The sequence below is a fragment of the Myotis daubentonii genome, chromosome 3 (assembly GCF_963259705.1).
Source record: "Myotis daubentonii chromosome 3, mMyoDau2.1, whole genome shotgun sequence".
Taxonomy (NCBI): domain Eukaryota; kingdom Metazoa; phylum Chordata; class Mammalia; order Chiroptera; family Vespertilionidae; genus Myotis; species Myotis daubentonii.
In genome coordinates this window covers 114,554,330-114,579,894 of record NC_081842.1, presented here as the reverse complement: position 1 = coordinate 114,579,894, position 25,565 = coordinate 114,554,330, and the positions used below count along the sequence as shown (strand labels likewise).

General features: G+C 40.3%; 1 protein-coding gene across 1 annotated transcript in view; it reads right to left on the bottom strand.

The window, feature by feature from the left end:
• SLC9A9 (solute carrier family 9 member A9) overlaps positions 1-25,565 on the bottom strand; it is a 367,982-nt gene that overhangs the window by 166,298 nt on the left and 176,119 nt on the right. The window contains 2 exon segments of the mRNA XM_059686208.1: positions 16,392-16,503; positions 17,984-18,097. Coding sequence (XP_059542191.1) covers positions 16,392-16,503; positions 17,984-18,097 — 226 coding nt within the window.

The following is a 25,565-nucleotide window of genomic DNA, read 5'->3' as shown; positions in this document are numbered from 1 at the left end:
GAGAAAGGAGTGAGAAAATATAAAGCAGGAACAGGAGAAGAGAAACAGGATGAAAAAGGGAGAAGTGAGGAAGAAAAGGTTGGTGAAAAGGTTAGCAAAAGCGAAACAGTGAGGTAAAGTAAAGTAATAATACAAAAATTAAAATAGAATATAGAACCCTCATCCAAAAAATAAAGGTTAAAATAATAATAATAAAAAATAAAAATGAAATAAATAAAATAATTTAAAGAAGTTTTTTTCCTTTCTTTCTTAAGTAAAAGATAAAAAATAAAATGGTGAAGTAGTGAAGTATTCTTTTCTTCAGCTGAGTTTTAATGTCCCATAGAGGCTGGTTTAAGACCCTTCTCTACTGTTCTTCTCAGTTTCCTGTTAGGTAGTCAGCACCATGTTGAAGTTTCTAGCAATCCACCACTTTTCTGTGTCTGTCTTCACAGCCTTGGTTTCAGGCAGGCAGGAACAATTTGACTGCTTTGTTTGTCTGCCTGCTTTTAGTCATATTTACACAAGCATCTATTTCTGACACAGGCTTTAGGTGGGGGGTTTTACTGTATTAGTTTCTGGGTCCAAATGGCCCCTCAACCCAGTCTCCAAGGGCTCCCTGGGGGTACTCAGAATCCTTGTTTCCCTGCAGAACTTGAGGCTGGGTGCAGCTGCACTGCTAGGAGGAGCCTGATCTTCAGGAGAAAAAATGGCTGTTTAGGGTTGGAGGGACCGAACTGTCTGGTTGCCTCTTCCTGTTTTGGTCCCCAGCTTCTACAAAACCACCTTCCCCTGCACTGCAGCCTCAGTGAGTGTTTGTAATTGAAAGATCCTATGTATTAGGTTTAGTGAGTAAAAGCAAGGAAAATATAAAGACAGAGTAACTACACCTCTACGTAATTCTCTCACCCTGAACTGCATGGCCAGTGCAGAACTTCAGGTTGCCTTTCTGAGCACAGCCTCCCATGTCTGTGGACTTCTATCTAGACTAGTGGCCTGGTGTACGAAATTGGTGCACATTAAAAGGGAATTAATTAGAGGAAATATTTTAATATTGCCATTTGCCCTTTATAATAGAAGTGTCAGAGATGAAAGAAAATTACTAAAATGTACATGAAAATCTCCCTACTGTCAGAGTCTGGGGCACACCATAGGACCCAGAGTCAAGTCCCCGCCCACCCACCTGTGACTTAAAATCGCATGAGACCCAGACCTGGCCAGACTCGCCCCCATCAAGCCCTGCAGGGCAAGGGGCACAGTCTCAGGTCCCCCATCAAGCTCCACCGGGTGGGGGACATGGCCTCAGGTCCTCTGGTGCAGCCTCAGGTCCCCTGACCCTGTTTCCAGGGCGGGGGGCATGACCTCAGGTCCCCAGCCCGGCCTCAGGTCCTCCTGCCCCGGCGCGAGGCGACAAGGGCACCAGGGCGCGAAAGCGTGACGACCATTTTCATATTAGCCCCTTATTATATAGGATTCCCTGACAGCCAGCAGCCTTGTGGACCGCCTTCCACAATTGAGTATTTCACGTGTCCCCAAGGGACACAGACTTGGTGCAGCACATTTTCCTTTTGACCCTCTAGTCTCCACAGTTGGGCGTCTCTCCCTCCAGCCCACATCCCCTATCCTACTGTTCTCCAAGTATGTTCTGTCCTTTCTGGCCATGGATTGTCTCACCAGCTATGTTTAATTTACCAATTCTGGATGGATTTTATTTGATTAAGTTGTTTCTTCTATCTTCTCTGTGAGAAGGTATAGGACCCATCTGCCTATTTGGCCTCCATTTTGTCTCCCCCCAGACAAACATTTTAGGAGCCTGTGGCCAGGGAGGCTGGAGTCTCAGTGTTCATGGGTTTGCAGCCCAGGCAGCAGGTCAATGGCCAGTGTGGCTATAGGGTCCCGGGTGGTGTCTGAGGGCTCCCCAGATAGAGGTGAGGCTGGGTTCCCAGTCACAGCATCTCTCCCCTTCAAGATTGTGTTCCCTCCACTGCAGAGCCAGCCTCCCCGGAAGTGATTGCAGTGGAAGCAGAGGCTGCCTGGCTAGGGGAATGTGGTCTACCAGCTTCTAAAAGTTCTGTGGAATATAACTGTCACACACACACACACACACACACACACACACACACACAGAGTCCACACATCCACCCACTCTCCTATTGCTCCCTCACTTACTCACACCCTTCCCTCATTGCCATCCTGCAGGCAGCCATCTTGGATTCCCAACACCCATTTTTGATAAAAACTCTCAGGAAGGTGGAAATAGAGGGATAATACCTCAACCTAATAAAAGCCCTATATGACACACCTACAACCAACATCATACTCAATGGTCAAAAACTAAAACCATTTCCCCTAAGAACAGGAATGAGACAGGGATGCCCACTTTTACCACTCCTGTTCGACATAGTATTAGAAATGGTAGCCATAGCAATCAGACAAGAAGAAGAAATAAAAGGCATCCAAATTAGAAAATAAGTAAAAGTGTTATTATTTACAGATGTCATGATATTGTACATAGAAAACCCCAAAGATTCCAACAAAAACTACTAAACTTAATAAATGAATTCAGCAGTGTAGCAGGATACAACATTTACACCCAGAAATCTATGGCTTTTTTATACAGCAATCACTGAACTCCCAGAAAGAGAAACAACAACAACAATAAAAAATCCCATTTACCATTGAACCAAAAAAATTAAGATACCTAGGAATAAACTTAAGTAAGGAGGTAAAAGACCTGTACTCTGAAAACTATAAGACATTCAAAAAAGAGATGGAGGAATACATAAACAAATGGAAGAATATACCGTGTTCATGGATTGGTAGAATCAACATCATTAAAATGTCCATAGTACCCAAAGAAATCTATAGATTCAATGCATTCCCCATTAAGATACCAATGGCATATTTCACAGACCTAGAACAAACTCTCCAAAAATTCATCTGGAATAAAAGAAGACCCTGAATAGCTGCAGCAATCCTGAGAAGGAAGAACAAAGTTGGAGGGATCATAATACTAGATATCTAGCTGTATTATCAAGGTATATTACTTAAAATGCCTGGTACAAGCACAAGAACAGATATATAGACCAATGGAACAGAACAGATAACCCATAAATTTACCCAAACCATTTTGCTCAATTAATTTTTGACAAAGGAGGCAAGAGAACAGAATGGAGTCAAAACAGTCTATTCAATAAATGGTGTTGGGAAAATTGGACAGATACATGCAAAAAAATGAAACTAGACCAGTGGTCGGCTGTCAGGGCCAGCCTGACAGGGTTGAGCCGGGCTGAGGCAGGGAGGTGGGAATTGAGAAAAGAAAGAAAGACAGGAAAGCGGGGTCGGGAGGACCCCAGTTCTCTTGATGAACTGAAGCGAGTTTATTAGCTATGCAATCCTATTTATACACAACACACTGAATCGGAGGTCGGTCAAGAGGAATGTATTCTTTGTTCCTCTTAATCTCTAAGGGAGAGATACAGCAGAAGGACAAGTTCTCAGTACAGCATATCTCAGTAAATAGTTATAGACTTCTTGGCAAGCTATGAAAGGCTGTTCTCATTCTACAAATGTTACTCCCATTCTACTGATAATCACCATCCAAACAAGTCTGGGAAAACTGTGTGGGTAAGGGTCCCAGCCTTGCTAGCCCCTTCAGGTGCAAGGACCTTGCCAGCTTACATCTGGCCCCCAACAGATCCCCCTTCTTTGTTTTTTAGGCGAAGTTCATGTTTCAGTGTCCGACAGTTTTTTATGTGTACATGTAAGCAGTAATATTTCAGTTCTGGATGGTGGACAAATGGTGGCAATGTAGGTCCGACCCTCTCTGGTTTGGTCCTGGGCAACCTGCAGCGATGCACAGCTGCTGACTGCTAGCATGATAAGGCGTCTTCACCATCTTTATTTCTGGACTGCTTCTCTTCTCGTTGTCTCATGGGGCCACTGTTATTCTGTGGCTGGAGCAGTCCTGATAATTCCTCTCTGTTGCAGGAATCCACATGGTCTTGGAGTTGTTTTCTGAAAATATACAAATGTATTCTCGACCAAAGGTTAATAAAGGAATCGTATCTATAATTTAGACTTGGGATTCTTTTAATTTTTGTCCAAACGATTTTCCTTTGGCTTGTTCTGAAACCACGTATATTTTCATGGGTGTCTTGCTATTAGCATTATAAATGAAAAAATTAATTTTCAAGTAAAAATATTAAAGCAATTAAGGCAATTACTTAACAGGTTATTATTCCACTATCCCCCCTTTTTTATTTTTTAATATTAGGAGGTTTTTGGAAATTATATAATGCAGTCTAGATAACTTTAAATATTAATTTTTGTATAAAAATATGACTGCTTTAGGTTTATAGTATGTTAAGCAATTTATCCATAAAATGAGAATTTTTGTTAATACTTTTTGAATAATTACTTATATTAATTAGTAAAATTTAATTAATCTGAAAACTTGACTACTATTTTACTGTTAAATTTAATAATCTAATAACAATCTTAGTTTACACTGCAAATATTAATGGAAAGGATTATTTTGTATCCTTGAGAAAGCCCTGAGCATTCCTGGTGTTAAGCTAGATTTATATATATATGGTAGTTGCTGTTAGCCAAGTCTCTGTTATCTGGGTATCGATTTCAGCTGGGCTAAGTCTCTTTCTGTTATCTGGGTCCTGATCTGAGCTGGGCATGGGAAGCGCAGCAGCCATGGGGGCAGGAGACCTCCCTCAGAAGGGGCGAGTGTTCAAGCCCCTGCATAGTTGGGGGGGTTAGTGAGGATCTGTGCCCCACCTCTGTTGACCCCCAATTTCTCCCCTGAGGCCCCCTGCGACTGTGCCTGTCTTAGGTTGCCCCTCCCAGAGGGGTCTTACCCGTCGTTGACTAACCAGCCATCCTCCGGGGCCAAGCAGGGTGATGTGAGGTTTGGTTTTGTCTCCTTGGTAGCGTATGCCCCTTTGGCCTCCATGCCCAGTAACTGCCTTTGGATCCCCTCACCTGCTGGTGGGGCCCTGGCATTGATCATGGGGAACCCAGATTTCTTCTCCGAAGAGGGTCCAGCTTACGCCATTGGGCAAGAGACAGATCCATGGTACCAGCCACCATGAGGCTTCAACCTCAGCATGAACAGAGAGCTTAGGTAACAGCTATGGGCAATTGGAAGAGGGACCCCTTTGGTAAAAAGGTCAAGAGAGGTCAATATAGAATGCTCAAGTGCCTTCCTAGGTGGCCCGCCACACAGTGGAAGGGATAAAATCCTTTCATGTTCTTATTAAATTGCTGCCAAACAATTAGTTTGTAAGCTTGTTTGGAATAAATGTTAATATGCTGTTATAAAATATTAAAAATTATTAATGAGCTTTTGTTATTTTAAATTATATCTTAAAATTCTACTGCTGTATTTTAAGAAATATTAAATAAGATAACTTGTTTTGCCCTTTCTTAGAGGCAAAAACTTAAAATATATATTTATTAATATTTATCTGATAAAGCTTTCTAGGTGATTTCAAGTATATTAAATTGGCTTTATTAAAAAATTATTTAAGAAAAGAGAATAAACTTTTGAAAACATTTCAGGGCCCATGAAATGTCCTAAAGTCATTCCTTGATTATAGTTTTGAAATCTAACTTAAAAGACTATTAAACATATATGTGTATATATAATTTAAAGATTATATACCTTTTATAATTATTAAGAGATATCAATTAAATTAAAACTGATCTTTGTATTAAAAAATTTCGGTTGGGATTATAGAATTTATTCTCTTTTTTCAATTAGATAAATGTTGAAATTTTATTATAATTATATGATCTTTCTCAATTTATTTAACCAGAACTTTAAACTCTTAGCTGGCAAGTTAAATATTTAGTATTTTTAAATCAGTAACTTTTTTAAAAAACATACTTTAAAAATACAAGACATAATTAATAGATTTAATTCTGTCCTCTAGATTTTTTGTGAGGGAAATTTAGATTAATATTTTAACATTTTGTTACTTCAGAATATCTAATATAATTAAGCAAACTCCTAAGCCTTGGGGAGCCATTGACTGAAAACAGGTAACCATTAAAATGTAAATTAGTTACATTCTTTCTACCAAGGATGGGAAACTGGGAAGCAAGCCTCTTTTTTAAAGTTGTCACTGGCAGGAAATTTTTGGCCTACCTGCTCTGTTGGGGGAAGGGAGGCTAGCCCTTCCTCTATTAAAAATTGCTTTCGGAAGCTAGCCTTAAATAGAGGGCGTAGCCGTCTTTTACCTGGGCTACTTAGATTTTTATAATTAATATATTTTAATAACTCTTGAGATTTAAATTCAATTTATTATTTTAAGGCATATTCTTTAGCAAATTTTTCTAACAGAGACAATTTTACTGAATTTCCTCTTCAGCCTTGAAAATAATTTTTTAATATTTTTTATTAGTATTTAAAAACTGTTCTTTATTATGGAAATGACAATCCTGCTGCTAGAATCTAGCCAGCATCTTTTTTCCTTTGGGTTAAATTTTGCCATCTTTCTTAGGAAATAATCAGTCTTGGGTTTTATTTTGTATATTTGTAAAGAGATTTTAGCTTGAAACTCTATCTAAATGTCCAAAATTGGACAATGCGCGCCTTAGTTCCAAGCCAGCTTTCTCTTTACACGTGTACAGAAATCCCAGACGCATTTTTAAATTTCAGATCCGGTGGCATTTGCTGTAGCTGTATTGGAAATGCAAGGAAATCATCATTTCTTCTCTATGTGGGAGGTTTTAAATCTAATGATATTTTGTTTATTTCAGTAGGCAAGGGCAGCACCCAGGGCAGACAGAATGTCTTATTCCTATGGATCCAAGGTCCAGCCTGGCACTTCCGGGGGTTGCTCGGAATAGCTCTTATATCTATTTTGCTCTCTGGGGCAGACTGGGTTATGTGTAGCCTGCTGGCCTTGAGACAGCACAGGGACAGGAGGGTAAATAGACAATGCTCCTGTTATTTGCCGTGGCTGGGCCGGCCCCTTTTGGTAGTTTCCCGGCTGATGTTGAGGCAAAGAATTTCCCTGGATATCTGTCTTAGATTTACACTCATTTGCCCAATGTTTTCCTTTTTTACATTTAGGGCATAGTCCAGGTTGTTTGGGACCTCTGCCATTTCCTTTATTAACCCCTTTATTAGAAGGACACTGTTTTGCCATGTGTCCTGTTCCTCCACAAGTGTAACACTTGTATGTTTGACTTTTCCCTGTACTAAATTGTTGCTGAAGAATTCCTTCAATGGTGGTTCCCTTTAATGCAGCCGCAATGGCAACTCCTTGTATATATGAGGGACCAATATCTGCGCAAATGCGGATATAATCTGAGAGAGTCCCCTTTCTTTGATAGGGCCGCAGTGCAACTTGACAGGCAGTGTTGGCGTTTTCATATGCCAACTGTTTAACTATCAACATGCCAGCCTCTCCATCCACCACTACTCGGCCAACAGCCTGTAATAGCCGAGAGACAAAATCCTGATACTTTTCATCTGGCCCTTGAATAATTTTTGAGAGCTCCTCTGTTTTCTGACCAGAGGTGGGTAACTTTTTCCAGGCTCTGATCCCAGCTCCATTAATCTGTCCATAAGCTTCCTGGGGGTATTGAATTTGATTATGGGTATCAGCATAGACTCCTTCACCTACCAGCATTTCATAAGAAATATTAATCTGGGCAGCTCGATTACGAGAAGCTTGTTCCTTAGCCTTTTCATCATATTCTGATTTCCACAAGAGATAATCCCCTCCTGATAAACAAGCCTTGGCAATAGCTCTCCAATCATTAGGTGGGAGAGCCTCTGAGGCCATAGTTTCCAAGACAGTTAAAGTATAAGGGGAAGTGGGCCCATACTGAGCACAGGCTGTTTTTAACTCTTTTAAGGTTTTAAAAGGAAGCGGGTCATAAGCACGCTCACGCTGTCCCGTGTGGGGGTTCACCTGTTCCATAACAGGGAAGGCGTGAATGCCCAATTCCTTACCACACTTTCGTGCTTCCTGCAAGGCCATCTGGAGAGGGGAAAGTGGAACTGGTGCTGCACAAGGCAGCGGAGAGCGGCGGGAACGGCCCCCGCGGCTTCTCTTTTTCTTGCCAAGAAGCTTTAATAATTCTAAAAGGTGTTCTAACACATCCTCTATATCACTACCCTCTTCACTTCCAGCAGAGAAATATTCTTCCTCCTCCTTTGCCTGAACAATACCTGTATTATCATCATGACAAAGAGCAGCAGCTTCCTCAAAATCCTCCTCATCTTGAGGAGTTAAATTATCTTTAAAAGTTACATTATTTCTTTTTAATATACTGTCTTTTTTAGACTCCTGTTTTGTGCTATCACGCTGCTTCTCCTTTTTTTCTGGCTTAAGAGACGGTTGATTATGGTCATGCCTGGGATCTAAATAATCCCGTATTAAATTCGATAAGGAAATGCAGACCTCCTGAATGAATTTTAAAAATTTTTCTACTTGCTTGTCATTAACCTTAGTTCCTCTACTATTGAACATAAACTTTAACATTTGCCCATAAAGGGCATTTTCTCTAGATTCTAATTGCCCCATGCTTTACTCCCGATTATCAAAAAATTGCTCCTCCCTTACCTTAACGAGTGCACTCTTTATCTGGAGGAGTTCATCACCGTCGTCTCTCCAAGCCCGACGGAGTTCCTCACCGTCTTTTTCCCAGTTCCTCAGTCCCTTAGCTCGGGCGCCAGATCTGTCAGGGCCAGCCTGACAGGGTTGAGCCGGGCTGAGGCAGGGAGGTGGGAATTGAGAAAAGAAAGAAAGACAGGAAAGCGGGGTCGGGAGGACCCCAGTTCTCTTGATGAACTGAAGCGAGTTTATTAGCTATGCAATCCTATTTATACACAACACACTGAATCGGAGGTCGGTCAAGAGGAATGTATTCTTTGTTCCTCTTAATCTCTAAGGGAGAGATACAGCAGAAGGACAAGTTCTCAGTACAGCATATCTCAGTAAATAGTTATAGACTTCTTGGCAAGCTATGAAAGGCTGTTCTCATTCTACAAATGTTACTCCCATTCTACTGATAATTGCCATCCAAACAAGTCTGGGAAAACTGTGTGGGTAAGGGTCCCAGCCTTGCTAGCCCCTTCAGGTGCAAGGACCTTGCCAGCTTACATCTGGCCCCCAACAGTCGGCAAACTCATTAGTCAACAGAGCCAAATATCAACAGTACAATGATTGAAATTTCTTTTGAGAGCTAAATTTTTTAAACTTAAACTATATAGGTAGGTACATTGTTATTAACTTAATTAGGGTACTCCTAAGGCTTAGGAAGAGCCACACTCAAGGGGCCAAAGAGCTGCATGTGGCTCGCGAGCCGCAGTTTGCCGACCATGGAACTAGACCATCAACTTACACCATACACAAAACTAAACTAAAAATGGGTAAAGGACTAACATGTAAAATGGGAAACCATAAAAATCTTAGAGGAATCCACAGGCAGCAAAATATCAGACATATGTCATAGCAATATCTTTACTGATATAGCTCCCAAGGCAATGGAAACTAAGGAGAAATTAAACAAATGGGACTACATCAAGATAAAAAGCTTCTGTGCAACAAAAGAAACCATCAACAAAAGAACAAGAAAGTCCACTGCATGGGAGAACATATTTGCCAATGTTATCTCAGACAAGGGTTTAATCTCCAAAATTTATAGGGAACTCATACAACTTAACAAAAGGAAGATAAACAATCCAATCAAAAAATGGGCAAAGGACTTAAATAGACAATTTTTGAAAGAGGACCTACAGAAGGCCAAGAGACATATGAAAACATTTCAAATTCAATAATCATCTGAGAGATGCAAATCAAAATGACAATGAGGTACCATCTCACACCTGTCAGAATAGCTGTCATCAACAAATCATCAAACGAACAGTGCTGGCGAGAAAAAGGAATCCTCTTGCACTGCTGGTAGGCATGCAGACTGGTGCAACCACTGTGGAAAACAGTATGGAGTTTCCTCAAAAAACTAAAAAAGTAGCTTCCATTTCATCCAGTAATCCCCACTTCTAGGACTATATCCTAAGAAACTAGAAACACCAATCAGAAAGGATATATGCACCCCTATGCTCATAGCAACACATTTTATAATAGCTAAGATTTAGAAGCAGCCTAAGTGCCCATCAGCAGATGAGTGGATTAAAAAACTGTGGTACATCTATATAATGGAATACTACATTGCTGTAAAAGAGAAGAAACTCTTACTATTTTCAACAGCACGGATGGACCTGGAGAGCATTATGCTAAGTTTAATAAGCCAGTTGGAGAAAGATATATATCACATGATCTCACTCATTTGTGGAATATAATGAACAACATAAACTGATGAACCAAATAGAGACAGAGGAAAAAAATATTTTAGAAAATAATAAAAGTAATCATGTTATTTGCAGATTTTAAATATTTCCTACAACTTTTGTGATATGATATTATGTTATTACAGTTTTAGTGATATTATTATATTTAAAATCCTTTTTTCTTAAAATATTAATTTTATTGCATGTAATATTATTATATTTAAAATCATTTTTTTCTTGAAATATTAATGTTTATTGCATGCAACATTATTATGTTTAAAACTAGAGGCCCGGTGGATGAAATTCATGCACTCAGGGGGCAGGGGAGTTCCCCAGCCTGGCCTGTGCCCTCTCACAGTGCAGGAGCCCCATGATTGATCACACCAAAGAGGTAGGCCCCGCTCACCCATCTGGGGCTCCTTGGTGGATTGTCCCAAAGAGGTAGACCGGGGGGGGGGGGGGGGGGGGGCCTCCCGCCTCCGCTCTCTGCAGAGCCACAGGAACCCCAGGCCTCACCGCACAGAGCCATGGGCCCCACCTACCCACCACGCACGCAGGGTCAAGCCCACCCGTGTTTGCCTGCTGCACACACAGCCTCCTGGAGATCGCTCATTCAGGCATGAGGGCGTCATGTCGTGAGGGCGTGACGACCACTTAGGCTTTTATTAATAGGATTGTTTTTCTTGAAAAACAAAACAAAAAACCTCTTAAGACAAAGGACCCAGTATATGCTCTCTCTCCAGAACCTGCCCATGACTTCATTCTTTAGCCTTGTATCTTTATTTTCTTTCTGTTAGGGTCCCCATAAGACTTGCGACTAGGGGAGCATTGGGTTACAGCAGCTCATACTGGGCTAACCCTCTTCAAGCCCCTTTTTTGCTTCTGTAACCTGATTCCTGAGTTCACACAGCCCAGCTGGCTCACTTCTTCTACCTCTGTGACTTTCTTTCTAAAGGACCAAGGCAGCTCTCTGAGCATTCTGCTCCAGTCTTCACTTTAAGAGTACTTTTACTTTGCATGCTAAATAAACTTCCCCTTGCGCTAGAGTTCTTGGCTCTGAATTCTTTCTTTGCTGAAATCAAGAACCAAGAGCCAACATCGCTGGTGATACTCCTAGTTTAGAGACCACTTTAGGACCCTTGGCTTAGGGAATGATGATGCTACAAAACGGAAGGAGCCTGGTGATATCTGAAGCAGCCTCTGGAGGAAAGGCATTTTTCCACCCCCATGTTAACATCCACCCTGGCCTGAGAGCATGCACTCCTGTGACAGTAAATTTACATAGACAGAAGAATGACAGTCACTGGACTCTGGGTGAGTGGCTGCAGAGGCAGGCCTGGCAAGAAATGCTGACAGAAATATTGGTGTCTTCCAGGCTGTCTCTTTCTGGAAGTACGGAACAAGGGAAGAGGAGAGTAAAGAAAAAGTCCTGTTGCTTGATGGCTCAGAATCTCAGATAACTCTTGTATGTACATTAAAGAAAATCTTTTTCCTAATTTGAAGTTAGATTTAGTCTGATTCTTGATTCAAATCACCTACTGTTAAAGTTCCTGAGTTTTAAATGAGACCTCAGGTTCTTAACTGGAAAACAAACACATCCCCGCAATACAAAGCAAGAAAAGCTTTGAAAAGAATCTTCAGATCCTAATGCAATGTTTGAGGAAGTGTTAACAATGTTTACTATTGTCAGCACTCAGGGAAGTGAGTACAAGAAAAACATTTCCTTCCATTTAAAAAACAAAAGGTTTTATTTGTTGATCTCTGTTCTTAAAATTATTGTTGCTTGAGCAGCATTTTAATGAAATGTGCAATTTTAGTCAGATAGACAATGTTGTAGTTTGTTCACTCATTTGCCTATTTGTCCACCAGTTATTTGTGGAAGGCTAGTCCTGTTCCATCAATCCAGCAAGCTTCAGTTCCAGAATTGGAAGCTCTCAGACCAGGCTTACCTGGTTCCACAGGTGAGAGCTAAGCGACAATAATTTTAAGACAGAGATCAACAAATAAAACCTTTTTTTAAAAAAATTATAGTGTGCTGGGTGCTGTGGTAAAGAGGGAACCAAACAAATAAGCACCGGCCTCATGAAGCTCCCAGTCTAAAGGGGCTCACAGGCAGGCAAACCAAAAATCACAGTGGAATGTGATGGGTCCTAGGAGAGGAGAAACAATGGGCCTATAAAAACAGATGAGTGGGACACACCCACACTTGAAGACTTACCAAGGCTTCCTACAGGGAGTGATGTCTAAGCCAAATCTAAAGATTAAAAAAGTGAAGACAGGAGGTATGGAAAGGATTCTGGGAAGCAGGAGAATCTGGGCGAATAGGGCAAGAACTCAGCATGCTCAAGGAACGGGAAGAAATGCAGTGATTGGCTAAATATTTCTGTGCTGATCATATGGCAAATGAAAGAGTAAGAAGCAAGATTGGAATCCAGGAGTGTCTAAGGAAAACAGGAAGAGGTGGGAGGAATAAGCTGAAGAGACAACTCAGAACAGAGATTAAGAACTGCCATTATATTCTGGGATGTCCTTCTCACATGCTTACATGCACAAGTAGGAGCTCCCACATAATGGCAAAGCTGCTGTTCTGAGGACCATACTTTTGGTCATGAAGGATTAAGAGAGCACATGGAAGTATCCTTTTTCTGGTGGCTGGTGATTGCTGTGACACAGTCCTGATGGCCTAATGGACTTCCATTAGCTTGGGAAGTCACAGACATGGAGTCCTGTTCCCAGGCACTGCAGCAGCAGTGATACTGGCTCTTCACCTTCACGAATTCCATGCATGTTTTCTTCCTGATGAATTGATGCATGAGTTGGGGAAAGCCACTTATGAGTCAAAGTCTCAAGATGACTGTGATCATTGCCTGATGGCTCACCAGAAACACACTGAGAAAGATAGTCTCCTATACACTGATGGTGGTTCTGAATCTATCCTTCTGTAGAACACTGATGTCCCCAAACTTGGATAATAATGGCAATTTTCACCATTGAAAGGAAATTGAAATGCTAATGGAAAACTTTTCTTGCTGGGTGGAGGGGGGCAAAGAGGAGAAATGGGGGGCATATGTAATAGTGTCAACAATAAAAAATGAGAAAAAAAGAGAAAACTTTCCTTAATTTACAGATTTTCTTCCATGCCTTTCTCTTAATCTGTTGCTGCTGGCATCTATTTGAATGCCAACATATTCTGGGGAGAACCAAATAGGCAACAAACAAATTTAGGAGCAAAGCCTGGTGACCTGGTGCTGTGTGAGCTCATGGATAAGATTTTATACTACATTTGCACACTGTGGTCACACTGTCCTTGCAAAAACTCTTCCTAGTTTATATGATAGGATACATCAGGGTTTCAGTATCTTTTCAAAGTGCCGCAGAAATGGACACATCAGAGGGGCATATTCTCTGAAATATACCAGGCTCCTTCAACCTGCCCAAGTGCTTCTGTGCCTCCTTCTAGTTCAAAATGAAGAAGCTTGAGTGTAAGTCTCAAGATCATCTCTAGTTTGTCCTGAGATTATCAGCAAGATGCCCAATCTCCTCTCTCTCTTTCTGGGAAAGAGATCAATATGCCTAGGCTACTTTGTCCTGCCTCTGAGTCTCAAAACATTGCTCAGGAGAGGTCTTAGAAAAGTCTAGAGTGAGTTTCAAGCTGAGCATCTATGATTCCAAATAACATTGCAATATTTTCATTTTAAAACTAAATAAACAAATTTTAGTGTGATTTTCAACATATGAGGGAATATCAATATGAACATGTAATAACAATATGAAGTAACCCAATCTCTTTGTTGTTCAGATTCATTTCAGTGTGAAAAGTGTTCAAAACCAAAAATGCAGTCAAATTTGTAAATAGAAGCTCATTTTGGCCCATGATGACACTGACCATTGAGGTTAAACTGCTAAACTGCTAACAGTAAGTGACTGGATGATCCTCAGATGACATGGATAGTCAATGAGGAAGACAACGGGTGTCTTTCTCTGGGCATTATAGTTATATGTATGTAGATGTCTTGAAATATTTATATGATGGTATTTTTAAAGACATAAGTATCTGATTGGCATTCCCTGAATTAAACCAACAATGACTACCCCATTAGAGGGTGAAGATGCTTTAGAACAGGGCTAGATAGTAAATATTTTAGGTTTTGTGGACCATATGGTTTCTGTTGCAATAGCTCAACACTGACCTTGTAGTGAAAAAGCAGTCATAGACCATATGTTTTTGTTTTCTTTTAAAGGATTTAGCTGTGTTCTAGCTTTACTTACAAAATTGGCATGGGCTAGATATGGTTCAAAGACCATAGTTTGCTGACTTTCTACTTTAGAATATCATAAAGATACCACCAAATTAGGGCTTCTTCATTCTCCCAGTTCTGCACACCATATTCTTGGCCCTCAGTTTTAGTGCAGCTCGAGTTTTATAGCTCTGCAAATGTAGTTGCCAAACCTTGGAAAATCCATCAAGCCAGGTGGCCATTTGGGTAGATACTTCATATGCCAATATAGCTATCTAAAACCCTACACCTTCTTCAAAGCATTTGTAAAATAAAGCATTGTTTAAATGTAATATCCAAGTTTTAAAAACAAACCAGTGTTCTTCAGAGTACATCTACTGATGTTATGATGGGAAAGAAGAGAGAGTGCTTTCCTACTCCTAGAAATACTTTGCAAAAATGAAGCCCATCACTTATGCACAAGTGATCAAATTTGCCTTTTGCTCTCCCTTAAAATGTCAACTCATGACCAGTTTCTTATTGTTCTAACTCAAAGGTGGCCTGTTAGTCCAGCTCACCCTCTTTGTGACTCTCTCTCCACCTCACATATCTGGTGATGCAGAAAGCTCTGTCAGAGGCCTGCAGAGGGAGGTTTTAAACTCTGAACCTCCATTTGCCTGCCCTTAATTAAACAACTCCTTCTCAGCCTGGGAGTTGCCACCCTTTACTGTGCAGAACAGGATAGAATGAAACTGAAGGTGAAACAAGTCCTTTATTTCTAGTACATTTAAAAATGTAGATTTTGGAACACTATGGTGGGTTTAAAGTGGAGCCTCATAGACTTGAGCTCAAGAATGCTTTTGTCCTTGGCCCAGTTACTTAAGGTCTTTGAGGTCCTGAATTTCAGCTTCTACTTTGAAGAAAATAAAGTTAATATCTACCTCTTAGGATTGATCTATAGTGAGTAGCAAATAGTAGATTTTTAATAAATGATAGCTTCTGAAATATTTTCCATATCTTCCTGTATACCTGGAAATTTTTTTGTTTGGTCTATTCTGAAGAAGCGTTTTGTTGTCACTGTTTTACTCTCTTATATCATCCAATAAACCGTGAGTGAAATGTAAGTGTATACACACCTAGAAAGCATGTAAAGGGAAAGGTCTCCAAACAGGAAAGACTAATGGTAGGAAAACTGATTGAACAGAAAGAAACCACAATCCCCAGAGTAGTTCAAGGTCATCAAATTCATTTGGTCTATTTTCTTTTGGAAAAGGGAGCCTCCAGGTTTGGTTTAAGCAAGGAGCACATAAGCTTCTTGAGAGCAGAGAGCTTGACAGACTCACATACAGTCCCTGGAATTGCTCTTGGCACTTGGTGCCAATTAGTACTTGTTTTTTTCAACTAATAAAGGGGCACGGTTTTTCTCAACTAATAACTTAGATATGATTTGCTTTTGTATTAACTATGAAAAGTTCCTGGAGCTCAGCATAAGGAAGGAACAGGGATTATAAGGAGAAGGAGATTTAACATTGGACAAGGATGGTATAATTTACAGAATACTTACCTTCAAGTATACAATTTCTGAAATGATCATGACAATTCCCCAATATGAAAATACCAATTCTAGGCCAGTTTCTGGCAGATGCTGTATGTACATTGAGGCCATTCCAACAAGATTTCCTTAAATTTCATTTGTTTTCTGGAAAGAGAAACCCCACTGTTGCTCATAATTTATGGAGTGTCAGCATGATGCTGGGTATGCTGGGGTAAGTAGGAGTTATGCTTCCCCAGAATGTCACTACGTGTCCCTGTGGTTTTCCACATAGTGACATGGGAGAGAACAGTAGCACTGACGCTGCATGTAGTTCACATACCTGAAAACATCATCATATGCTGGAAGTTCCAGGGGACCTTCTGCTTCCGGCCCAGGTTCAGGAGGAAGGAGAGGGGATATATGTTGCAGGCTCTGGCAACAAGAATTGCTAGCTGGGAAACATTGAGGAAAGCATTACTTAGTAAGGGCACTAGTCCTTGAGCTTTAAATATTATTTCCTTCAGTTTCTCTATACTATGACCCAGAAAACAGGGATAAACATGTCAACACATGTATGTCCAACTTCCTTCCAAAATTCATCTTTCAATGCCAATTCCTTTTTAGAAATAATATATATTTATATTTGAATACATTTGGTTTACAATAGCCAATTCAATTTCAATCTCTGTAAATTTTCTCATCATATTTATTGTTGCTGGAGACTGACTTTATGCTCAATTCTGCTGCAAAGGAAGGCAGCAAGTGTTCAGGGTTGTGGCATGCTTCCTGAGCAGTGCTTCAGAAAGGATAAATGTGCTTTGGCTCCTGATTACCATCTCACTGTTCATCAATTATAGGCCCTGTATCTAGCAAGCTTCACTCTTTTTTTTTTCTTTTAGTGGATTTAATTTTGAGAGAAATTGCCTATATAAACATATGATACAACTAATGCTTTAAGAAGCATTTTACTAAATCCAAACTATACACATTAAAATCTATGAAAATATTGGTGGTAGTCATTTCTCCCCTCTGTCATCTTGGACCACTTCCCTTATAGTCTACCTAGTCTAGTTTACCCTCAAATGAGATGGAGCTGTTGGGAAGAGGAACTTCCTTCTAAGACCCAGGTTTTGGATGAAATCTGAGGGTTTAGCTGAGTGCTCTGTGAAGAGGGAACAGGAGGCAGGTGCTTGGCTAGAACAGGGCTTTGAAAAAGGAGTTGACTCTCCTGGCTATAAGGTCATCTCCTGGAATCTGAGTGGGTATGTCCATTTTCCCAGTGGAAAGAATGATGACAGCCACTGACTGTCCTTGGGGACATCCCAGTGCCTCAGTATCCTTTTGTTCAGATACCCATTCCCATTGGGAGTGCCTACACACCAGGCCTAGCACTACAAAAGTCCTCTGCATTAAAAGTGAGGTTTATATTTTTTCTATTATTTTGTTTATAGGAAAGGTTTTCTTATTAAAATAACCTTACATGTGCCCAATTATTAAGATATTAAAACATATCCATCATGCTAATTTCATTTGCTCTTTACTTTGCATATCCTATTTCAAAGTCCTTACAAAAAAGATTTTACCATCTTGTAATGAAAATATTTCTAAAGCTTAATAATCTTCTGATCATACTAATTCAGGTTAAATATATTTCTCTGTAAAGAATGGCTTGAAATTTTAATATAAATGATTCATAATTTTAAACATATTTTGAATATTCAAAAAGTCACTCTCCTTTAGTTCCCCCCTCCCAGTATTTCCCAAAGTTCTTATGTTTAACCATAAGATTTTAACTAGAAATTACATATATACCTAAAATTTGAGCCCTGTGGTAAGCCTGAGGAAATTACTTTAACACTTTAACAGAATAATTGGTAAAAGTAAGTAGTTTGTTCTCTTTCGTCAGCCCCTATTCTGTATTTCAAAGGATACAAAGGTTCCAAGTATAAAAAGGGCATTAAAGATATGATTCTGGAATGTGAACAATGCCAGACCCATGTAGCAGAAGATGACATTCTCAGCCAAGAAGTTCATTAATTCAAACAACTGAAAACAAAGCAGAAACCAAAATCATTAATGATGACTCAGGTTTTAATTCACTTAATCACCTGTATAATGTGTTTGGTGACTGGATGGCTCTCCTTATCTAGGAAGGCTTTCCCTTTGTCCTGTGCTTATCTTCTGGAAGGGCACAGGGATGCTGCCTGTGTTGTCAGGTGAGCTGACTCTCCTGTGGTTCTCTACACAGTGACAGGTGCTACAACCCTGTCCATATCCCACCTTCCTATCCAGCTGCAAAGCTGCCCAAGATTCCCTTGGGCCAACTTAACCAGTGTGTATCTTCCATGGCACACTTCCTACTGGGATGACAGAATATTCCATCACAGAAATGGAAACTATGTGATTTGCTTAAGGTGTACTGTAGTAAACGATGCAAAGATAGTTTAGAATTTTTCTGCAGATCACCCAGTAGGTGCACTTGAATTCCCAGAACTTGAAAAAAGCTTCAGCTAATTTATTCTCCTCAGGCAGGCAGGAAGGAAGAACTTGGAAAACTTAGAAAATAGGAATAAGGATGAATGTTGATAATACTTCAATATTATAATGATCAGTATGTTTTAAATGAGACTCATTAAATTGATTGATGTAGTTCTAGCCATTAAATATCTACAATTTCTAGTTTTTAAAAAGAAGATGATTAATCCCAGGGATCAGTTTATACATCAAGAACACAATAGGCATATCACATTCAGTCAGAGGAATGGGGTACTAACACCCATGCTGATGAAAGCTCTCCAGAATTATTCTTAGACGATTAACTAAACACCTTAAGTTGAACATGAAAAATATTATCCATGTTCTAGATTAGAAGTAAAAAGGGAATAATGTGTCCAGGGCGACAACAAAGGCCAATTTGGAAGAGACTTTAGTTTATATTACAGACTTTTCATTTGGAAGTTCCTAAAACTTCATTTTAGACCTAAAGGTTTCTGGAAGTATTTCTCTTGGCTTTTAAATAGCTCATTTTTTTTTAAATAATGTGTTAACAGCCCTACAAATAATGCCCAATACCTGTTTACTGACAAAAACAAAACAAACAAAAAAACCACACACAGAATCTTGTCAGAAATATTATTTAAACCAGTAATAGAAAGAATGGATTAAAAAGATGCAGCTCCTCTGGTGCAAGATGGTCTCCCTGCAGTGGCAGCGATCATTATCCATTACCCCCGGTGCGTTTCACAAGCCAGGACAGCTCATCTCAGCAAACACTGCCATCCAGATAACCACAGGAAACTGGAAAATGTGGTGGAAATATGGGGATGGGGGACACTTCTACTTCATTAAATCTTTACTTTTTCAAAAAGTGAGATTTGGCTGTTTTAATTGGCTTGGGTTGCCATAACAAAATAATATCGACAAGTGGCTTAACCAACACAAACTTACTTTTCACAGCTCTGGAGGTTGGGAAATCCAAGATCAAGGTGCTGGATGATTTGATTCTAGTGAGGGCCCTCTTCCTGGTGTGCAAACAGCAGCTGCTTGCTGTGTCCTTGTTTGGCAGGGAGAGCTCCCCTCTCTCAAGGCTCTTCTCTCAAGGGCATTAATCTAATTCATGAGGGCTCTCATGACCTAATCACTTCTCCAAAGCCCCACCTCCAAGTACCATCACATTGGAGATGAGGGCATCAACATCTGAATTGGTGGGGATTGGGCACATGCATTCAGTTCATTACAGCTACCTAGTTTTAACATTAATAAACATGTCAAGGTTAAATTCATAGGGCCTCTTCCCCTGTGTATTTTACTCTAGATGGGTCCATTAAACCTCTTCTTGATGATCACACTCTGATTTCCCTTTGGGGTTCATCTTCTCCCCCACTCTAGATTGATGCCTGAATAGCTCAGATATGTAATATGTGATGTGGAACTAAACTACTTCAATCAAAGCATTTCTCCAGCCAACATGTTTGCTTCTAAATGGGTGTGATCCATTTAGAGTCCTGAGGCCTTCACGGAGAATGTTGGGACATAGACCCTACCTTTTCACCGTGTGGGAATTCAGCAGGATGCAGGCCAGGGAGCTGCTGCTAGCCATATTGTGAATTTAGGAAACAGCCACCTGATGACACTACTTAATCTTCAACTGTATTCAACCTCTCTCAAAACAAAATCTACCCTTGGATTTTTAAAAGATACAAAGAAATCACTTTTTATTTGAGGTGGGGTTTCTATCACTTAAAATGCTACAAACTTCTTTATAGTCCAGCACCAATTTAACAAAGCAAAATGAAACAGCTCTCTGACTTAGCAGAGATGATAAACAAAAGCATGGTGGTCAACTTTTTGACTTTTTCCACTTAGTAACAAAGTCTGTTATTCCTGCCCACTACCGACACCCAATTTTAATCAATTTCTCATGTTAATGGGGCAAATAAGCATATGAGGAAAATCAGATTTGGGTTTTTTTTTCTGTTGATTGTTTAGATGTGATGGGAATTTGTCCTATACATTTTAGCTAGGAACACATGATATTAAATATTTGTTTTAGAGATTTTATAGTTTACGATTTAAAAAGAGAATATTACTAGCACCCAGAAATAACTCTTGTTCCCCTTCCCAGTTATACCTTCACACTCAATGCAACCATATACAGACATGTTAGCTTTCCCTGTTTTTCAGTTTTACATGAATGGAAACAGATAACATATATTAATTCACATTTTTCATCTTTTGCTCAGCATTGTTTGTGAGATTCTTAATGTTGTATGCAGAAGTACCTTATTTTTTCTGTATATGAATAATATCACAATTTATTTTATTCATTCCACCATTGACAGACATTTGGGTTGTGTCCAGCTTGGGGCTATGATGACTTTTGCTGCTGTGAATACGTTTGCATTTATACAAATAGTTGGAATAAAGTACCCAGCAGTTTTCCAAAGGAATGGCACCCGTATGCACTCCCATCAGCAGTTCTGGTTGATTCACGTTCTCAAATAAGTTTCACTTCACTTTATGGACATTTGTATTATTATTATTATTACTAGAGGCCCGGTGCACAAAAATTTGTGCACTCGGGGGGGGGGGGAGGGGGGGTCCCTCAGCCTGGCCTGTGCCCTCTCGCAGTCTGGAACCCCTCGGGAGATAACGACCTGCTGGCTTAGGCCTGCTCCCGGGTGGCAGAGGGCAGGCCCAATCCCTAGGTGCAGCCCCTGGTCGGGCTCAGAGCAGGGCTGATTGGGGAGTTGGGGCGCCGCCCCCTGTCACACTCAAGGCAGGGTCGATGGGGAGGTTGTGGAGCAACCCCCTGTCACACACAGAGCAGGGCCCATCAGGGGGTTGGGGTGCTGCCCTCTATCACCCACAGAGCAGGGCGGATCAGGGGGTTGGGGCGCCGCCACTCTCACACTCAGGGCAGGGCTGATGGGGAGGTTATGGCTCTACCCCGTCACACACAGAGCAGGGCCCGTGGGGGGGGGGGGAGCTCCCCCCTATCAGGCACAGAGCAGGGTGGATAGGGAGGTTGTGGCCCCGCCCCCTGTCACACACAGAGCCGCAGGACGATCAGGGGGTTTGGGTGCTGCCCCCTGTCATGCTGATTCCAGTGCCGGTAGGCCTCACGGCTCCGCTGATCCCGGTTCTGGGAGGCATATTACCCTTTTACTATATAGGGTAGAGGCCTGGTGCATGGGTGGGGCTGGCTGGTTTGCCCTAAAGGGTGTCCTGGATCAGGGTGGGGGTCCCCACTGGGGTGCCTGGCCAGTCTGGGTGAGGGGCTGAGGGCTGTTTTCAGGCTGGGGGTGACTGAACTCCCAAACGCTCCTTTTTTCCTTTTTTTCCTTTTTTTTTTTTTTAATTCTGGGCCAGCTTTAGCTTGAGGCTTGGCTCCAGCTCTTAGGCCTCTGGCTGAAAGTAGGTTTCTGGCCTTTTGCTTACAATGTTGCCAATCTGCTGGCTGAAGTTGGGCGTATTTGTTACAATGTTTCTTAAACTGCCCGCTCAGAGGCCTGCAGCCGCAGGCGGGGAACGTTGGTTTCCTCCGTCACTGAGGCAACCAAGCCTCATGTTAGTTTCAAGCTGCCTGGCTGCCGGCCGCCATCTTGGCTGACAGTTAATTTGCATATCTCGCTGATTAGCCAATGAAAAGGGTATCGGTCGTACGCCAATTACCATGTTTCTCTTTTATTAGATAGGATTATTATTATTATTTCTTTTTACTATGAAGCTGAGTTACTTTCATAGTTAAAAATACTAGATTATCCCTAACTGGTTTGGCTCAGTGGACAGAGTGTTGGCCTGCGGACTGAAGGGTCCCGGGTTTGATTCCAGCCAAGGGCATGTACCTTCCTTGCAGACACATCCCCAGTGTGGGGTGTGCAGGAGGCAGCTGATCGATGATTCTCTCTCATTGATATTTCTAACTCTCTATCCCTCTCCCTTCCTCTCTGTAAAAATAAATAAAATATATTAAAAAAAATACTAGATTAAATTAAAACAAAAAAATTAAAAGTTGAATAGAAAGTTTTCCAAATGTTTTCTTCCTTTGGCCTTGCTCAAACAGCAACTATTCTTTTTATTTTCAGGAAGTTATCAACCATTCTTACTAATCTAATATTTTTCTTATTTTCCTTAAAAATGGTTTTTGAGTGCAGAAAAATACAAATAACAATAACAAAAGGACATATTTTTGTGGAACATTTTTTTCAGCAATTCATAGTTCATAAGATGGATAGACAATTTGCATAATGTTACATAAATCTGATGATATATTTATATAACTTACTTTATTAAATCAATATTTTTATCAGTCTCTTCCCATGGCAAAAAATTTGAATCAACTAAATAATATTTAATGCCAGTACAATAAGCCCTGGTATCTTCCTACCAAATTTTATTTCATTGTACCCATTATTATTGATAGATCCTCCTATCCCCCAACTGGTGGGCGGAGTATGATGTAATCTGCAACCCGGAAATACCTGAGTGACTAACTATGTACCTTATATGGACTATACATTGGGCCACCAATCCACACCTGCCAAATACCCTAAGCCCTTGTCCTATATGGACAATGCAGTAAGCCACCAATCAGTGTGTGCCGAGTACACTAAGCCCCACACCCCTTCCCATTCCGCCCCTCAAAAGGCATGCTAACCCCTGCACGTGCTGCTGTTCTCCCCTTTTGAGACAGCCTGGCAGGTCCTTCTCCTCTAATAAAGCCTGTAGTCCTGGTTTTCAGCCTCTGTCGGATTTTTCAATTATATATTTGGTTTTTTACAGATTTCCCCCCTTATAAACAATGCTACATTAAGTACCTTTGTACAAATCTCTCTCCCCATTTGAGTGATTACTCCTTAGGTAAAATTATTAGACATTGGCTACTTCTATCAAAGTATATACATTAAATTTTCTTTTTCAATATACTAAAGTTATCATCATAATTATCTAGTTATTCATATTAATAAAAGGAAGAGAGCAAAGGGAAAGTCAGACATTTTTGAGCATATTCAGCTGGGAAGCAGAGGCCTATTTGTTTCACCAGGAAGCTAAGCTACAACTTCATGCTCCCCAGGGAACCACTGGTCCATTCCCTGCAAGTCATGGAGGAGGGATCTGAAGCCTTTATTGCCAGTCAATTTCATGGTTCCCAGCATGCAAAACCCTACAAAGCTGAAGACTAATGGTATAGATGTGGATCAGCGTGATCCTTTGAGATCTTTCTCAATTTAGAGCACTGGAATGATATCAGTACTACTACTTATAAAATAGTAATAAAGACAATGGGACTCAATTTTTTAGGACTTAAACTGTGATAGGGAATATGGTAGATTTTTACTTACTTTAATTTATATATGGCCTAAAATAAGATAAATGTCATGCAGTTTGGAAGTTCTGTCTCTGCCCTACTGTAGGAGGTGGCCTCCAAATCCAAGATCAAATTCTTGAGGTTTAGGGGTATAAAGGGCCTGAAGTAGAGGACATGTCTTACGTAAGTGTCCAGAGAGCTGTGCTTTGTTATGTGTTTCATTGTTTGATGATTCTTCAGCCCTGTGCACTCCTGGCTGCTGCCCAGACCTCTCCCACCCCTGCATTTCATTTGTCTTCTTTTAAACTTGACTTTTAAAAAACATGAGAATTTTCCAAAACACAGCCTATTAAAACACAACAAAACACATTTTAGGAATACAAATAGACATCATTAAGTAACTAAAGTTAATATGAGAATAATTGTAGTTATAGCTACAAGGAATTGGGCTTCATTAAACTGCATAAATACTGTAGTCAGATTTTCTTGAAATCCCTGAACTTCTAACTTAAGGGAAAAGTTATTTTATATGAATATGCTAAATTACTTTACTTTAGCCAAAAAACACTGATAATAGTGTTCTTATTTCTGGAGGTTTTCCACTTTTGATTCTTAGTTTTGGGGGTTGTTTTTATTTTATTTTATTTTGACTACTAAAGTAAAAGTCAGTATAATGTTGCATTTAAGTTAATATACTATTAAATTAAGAACAGATTCTCAAGTCTCTTTCTTTATAGAGTGCTCATTATCATATTGTTCAGAAATATTGGTCCCCACATAAGATTGGTCTTAAATCTATTTTGATGAATTTAAACCATACACAGACCCTACACAACATAAGATCACAAGATTTCAAGGGTAGAGCCACCTTGCAATTTGCGTAGTCCAGATATATAGCCAATACTTGACTGCTCTAACATTCTTAGCAAGTGGCTACCCAACTTGTAACTGAACACTATCAAGGGAAGAGACTTCACCACTTTCACTACATACAAGGAAGCAAATGGTATTTTTGGACATTTATAACTGTTAGAAAATCCTTCCTTATACTAAGCTAAAAGTTGGTCCTTTATCACTTTCTACCACTTATACTACTTTTACTTCTTTGGATTATAGAAATAAGTCAAATAAGATTACTCCACACTTCTCTGTTGTAATTGCGGAAACAGAATTTCTATCAGAAAAGTTGTAGTCATAGGCAGCAACTGCCACATTCCAGTCTTGCTAGTCTGGAAGTAAAAATTTTGCTAGGAGTTTGTGATTGGCATGTGGGACCTTGAGTCTAGAAATGTTCATGTGTCAAATGAGGATGAGAATACTAGTAGTACTAGCCTTACTTGGATGTCTTACAGAATACACTACCTAACATCATCCATTAAGTGTGCTAACCTATGGCTAAACTCTTTCCCCATGCCCTAATTACATTTTCTGTACAACATTGGTCATTACTAAGATTATGTCATATTTGCAATACTACATCTGATTACCTACATGTCATGAATTTTGGTATGTAGCTTCAACTGTATTTATTTTATACAATCCTATATGATAAAGAAGTAATATGCAAATTGACCCTCACTCCATCATGCCATCATAAGATGGCAGCACCCACAGTGGGAGCAGGGCAGGCTGCTCTGCACTCCTGCTGCCACAGTTACTGGGGCCCTGCTGTGGGTCAGCAGGTGCACAGGGCGGCTGCCGCAG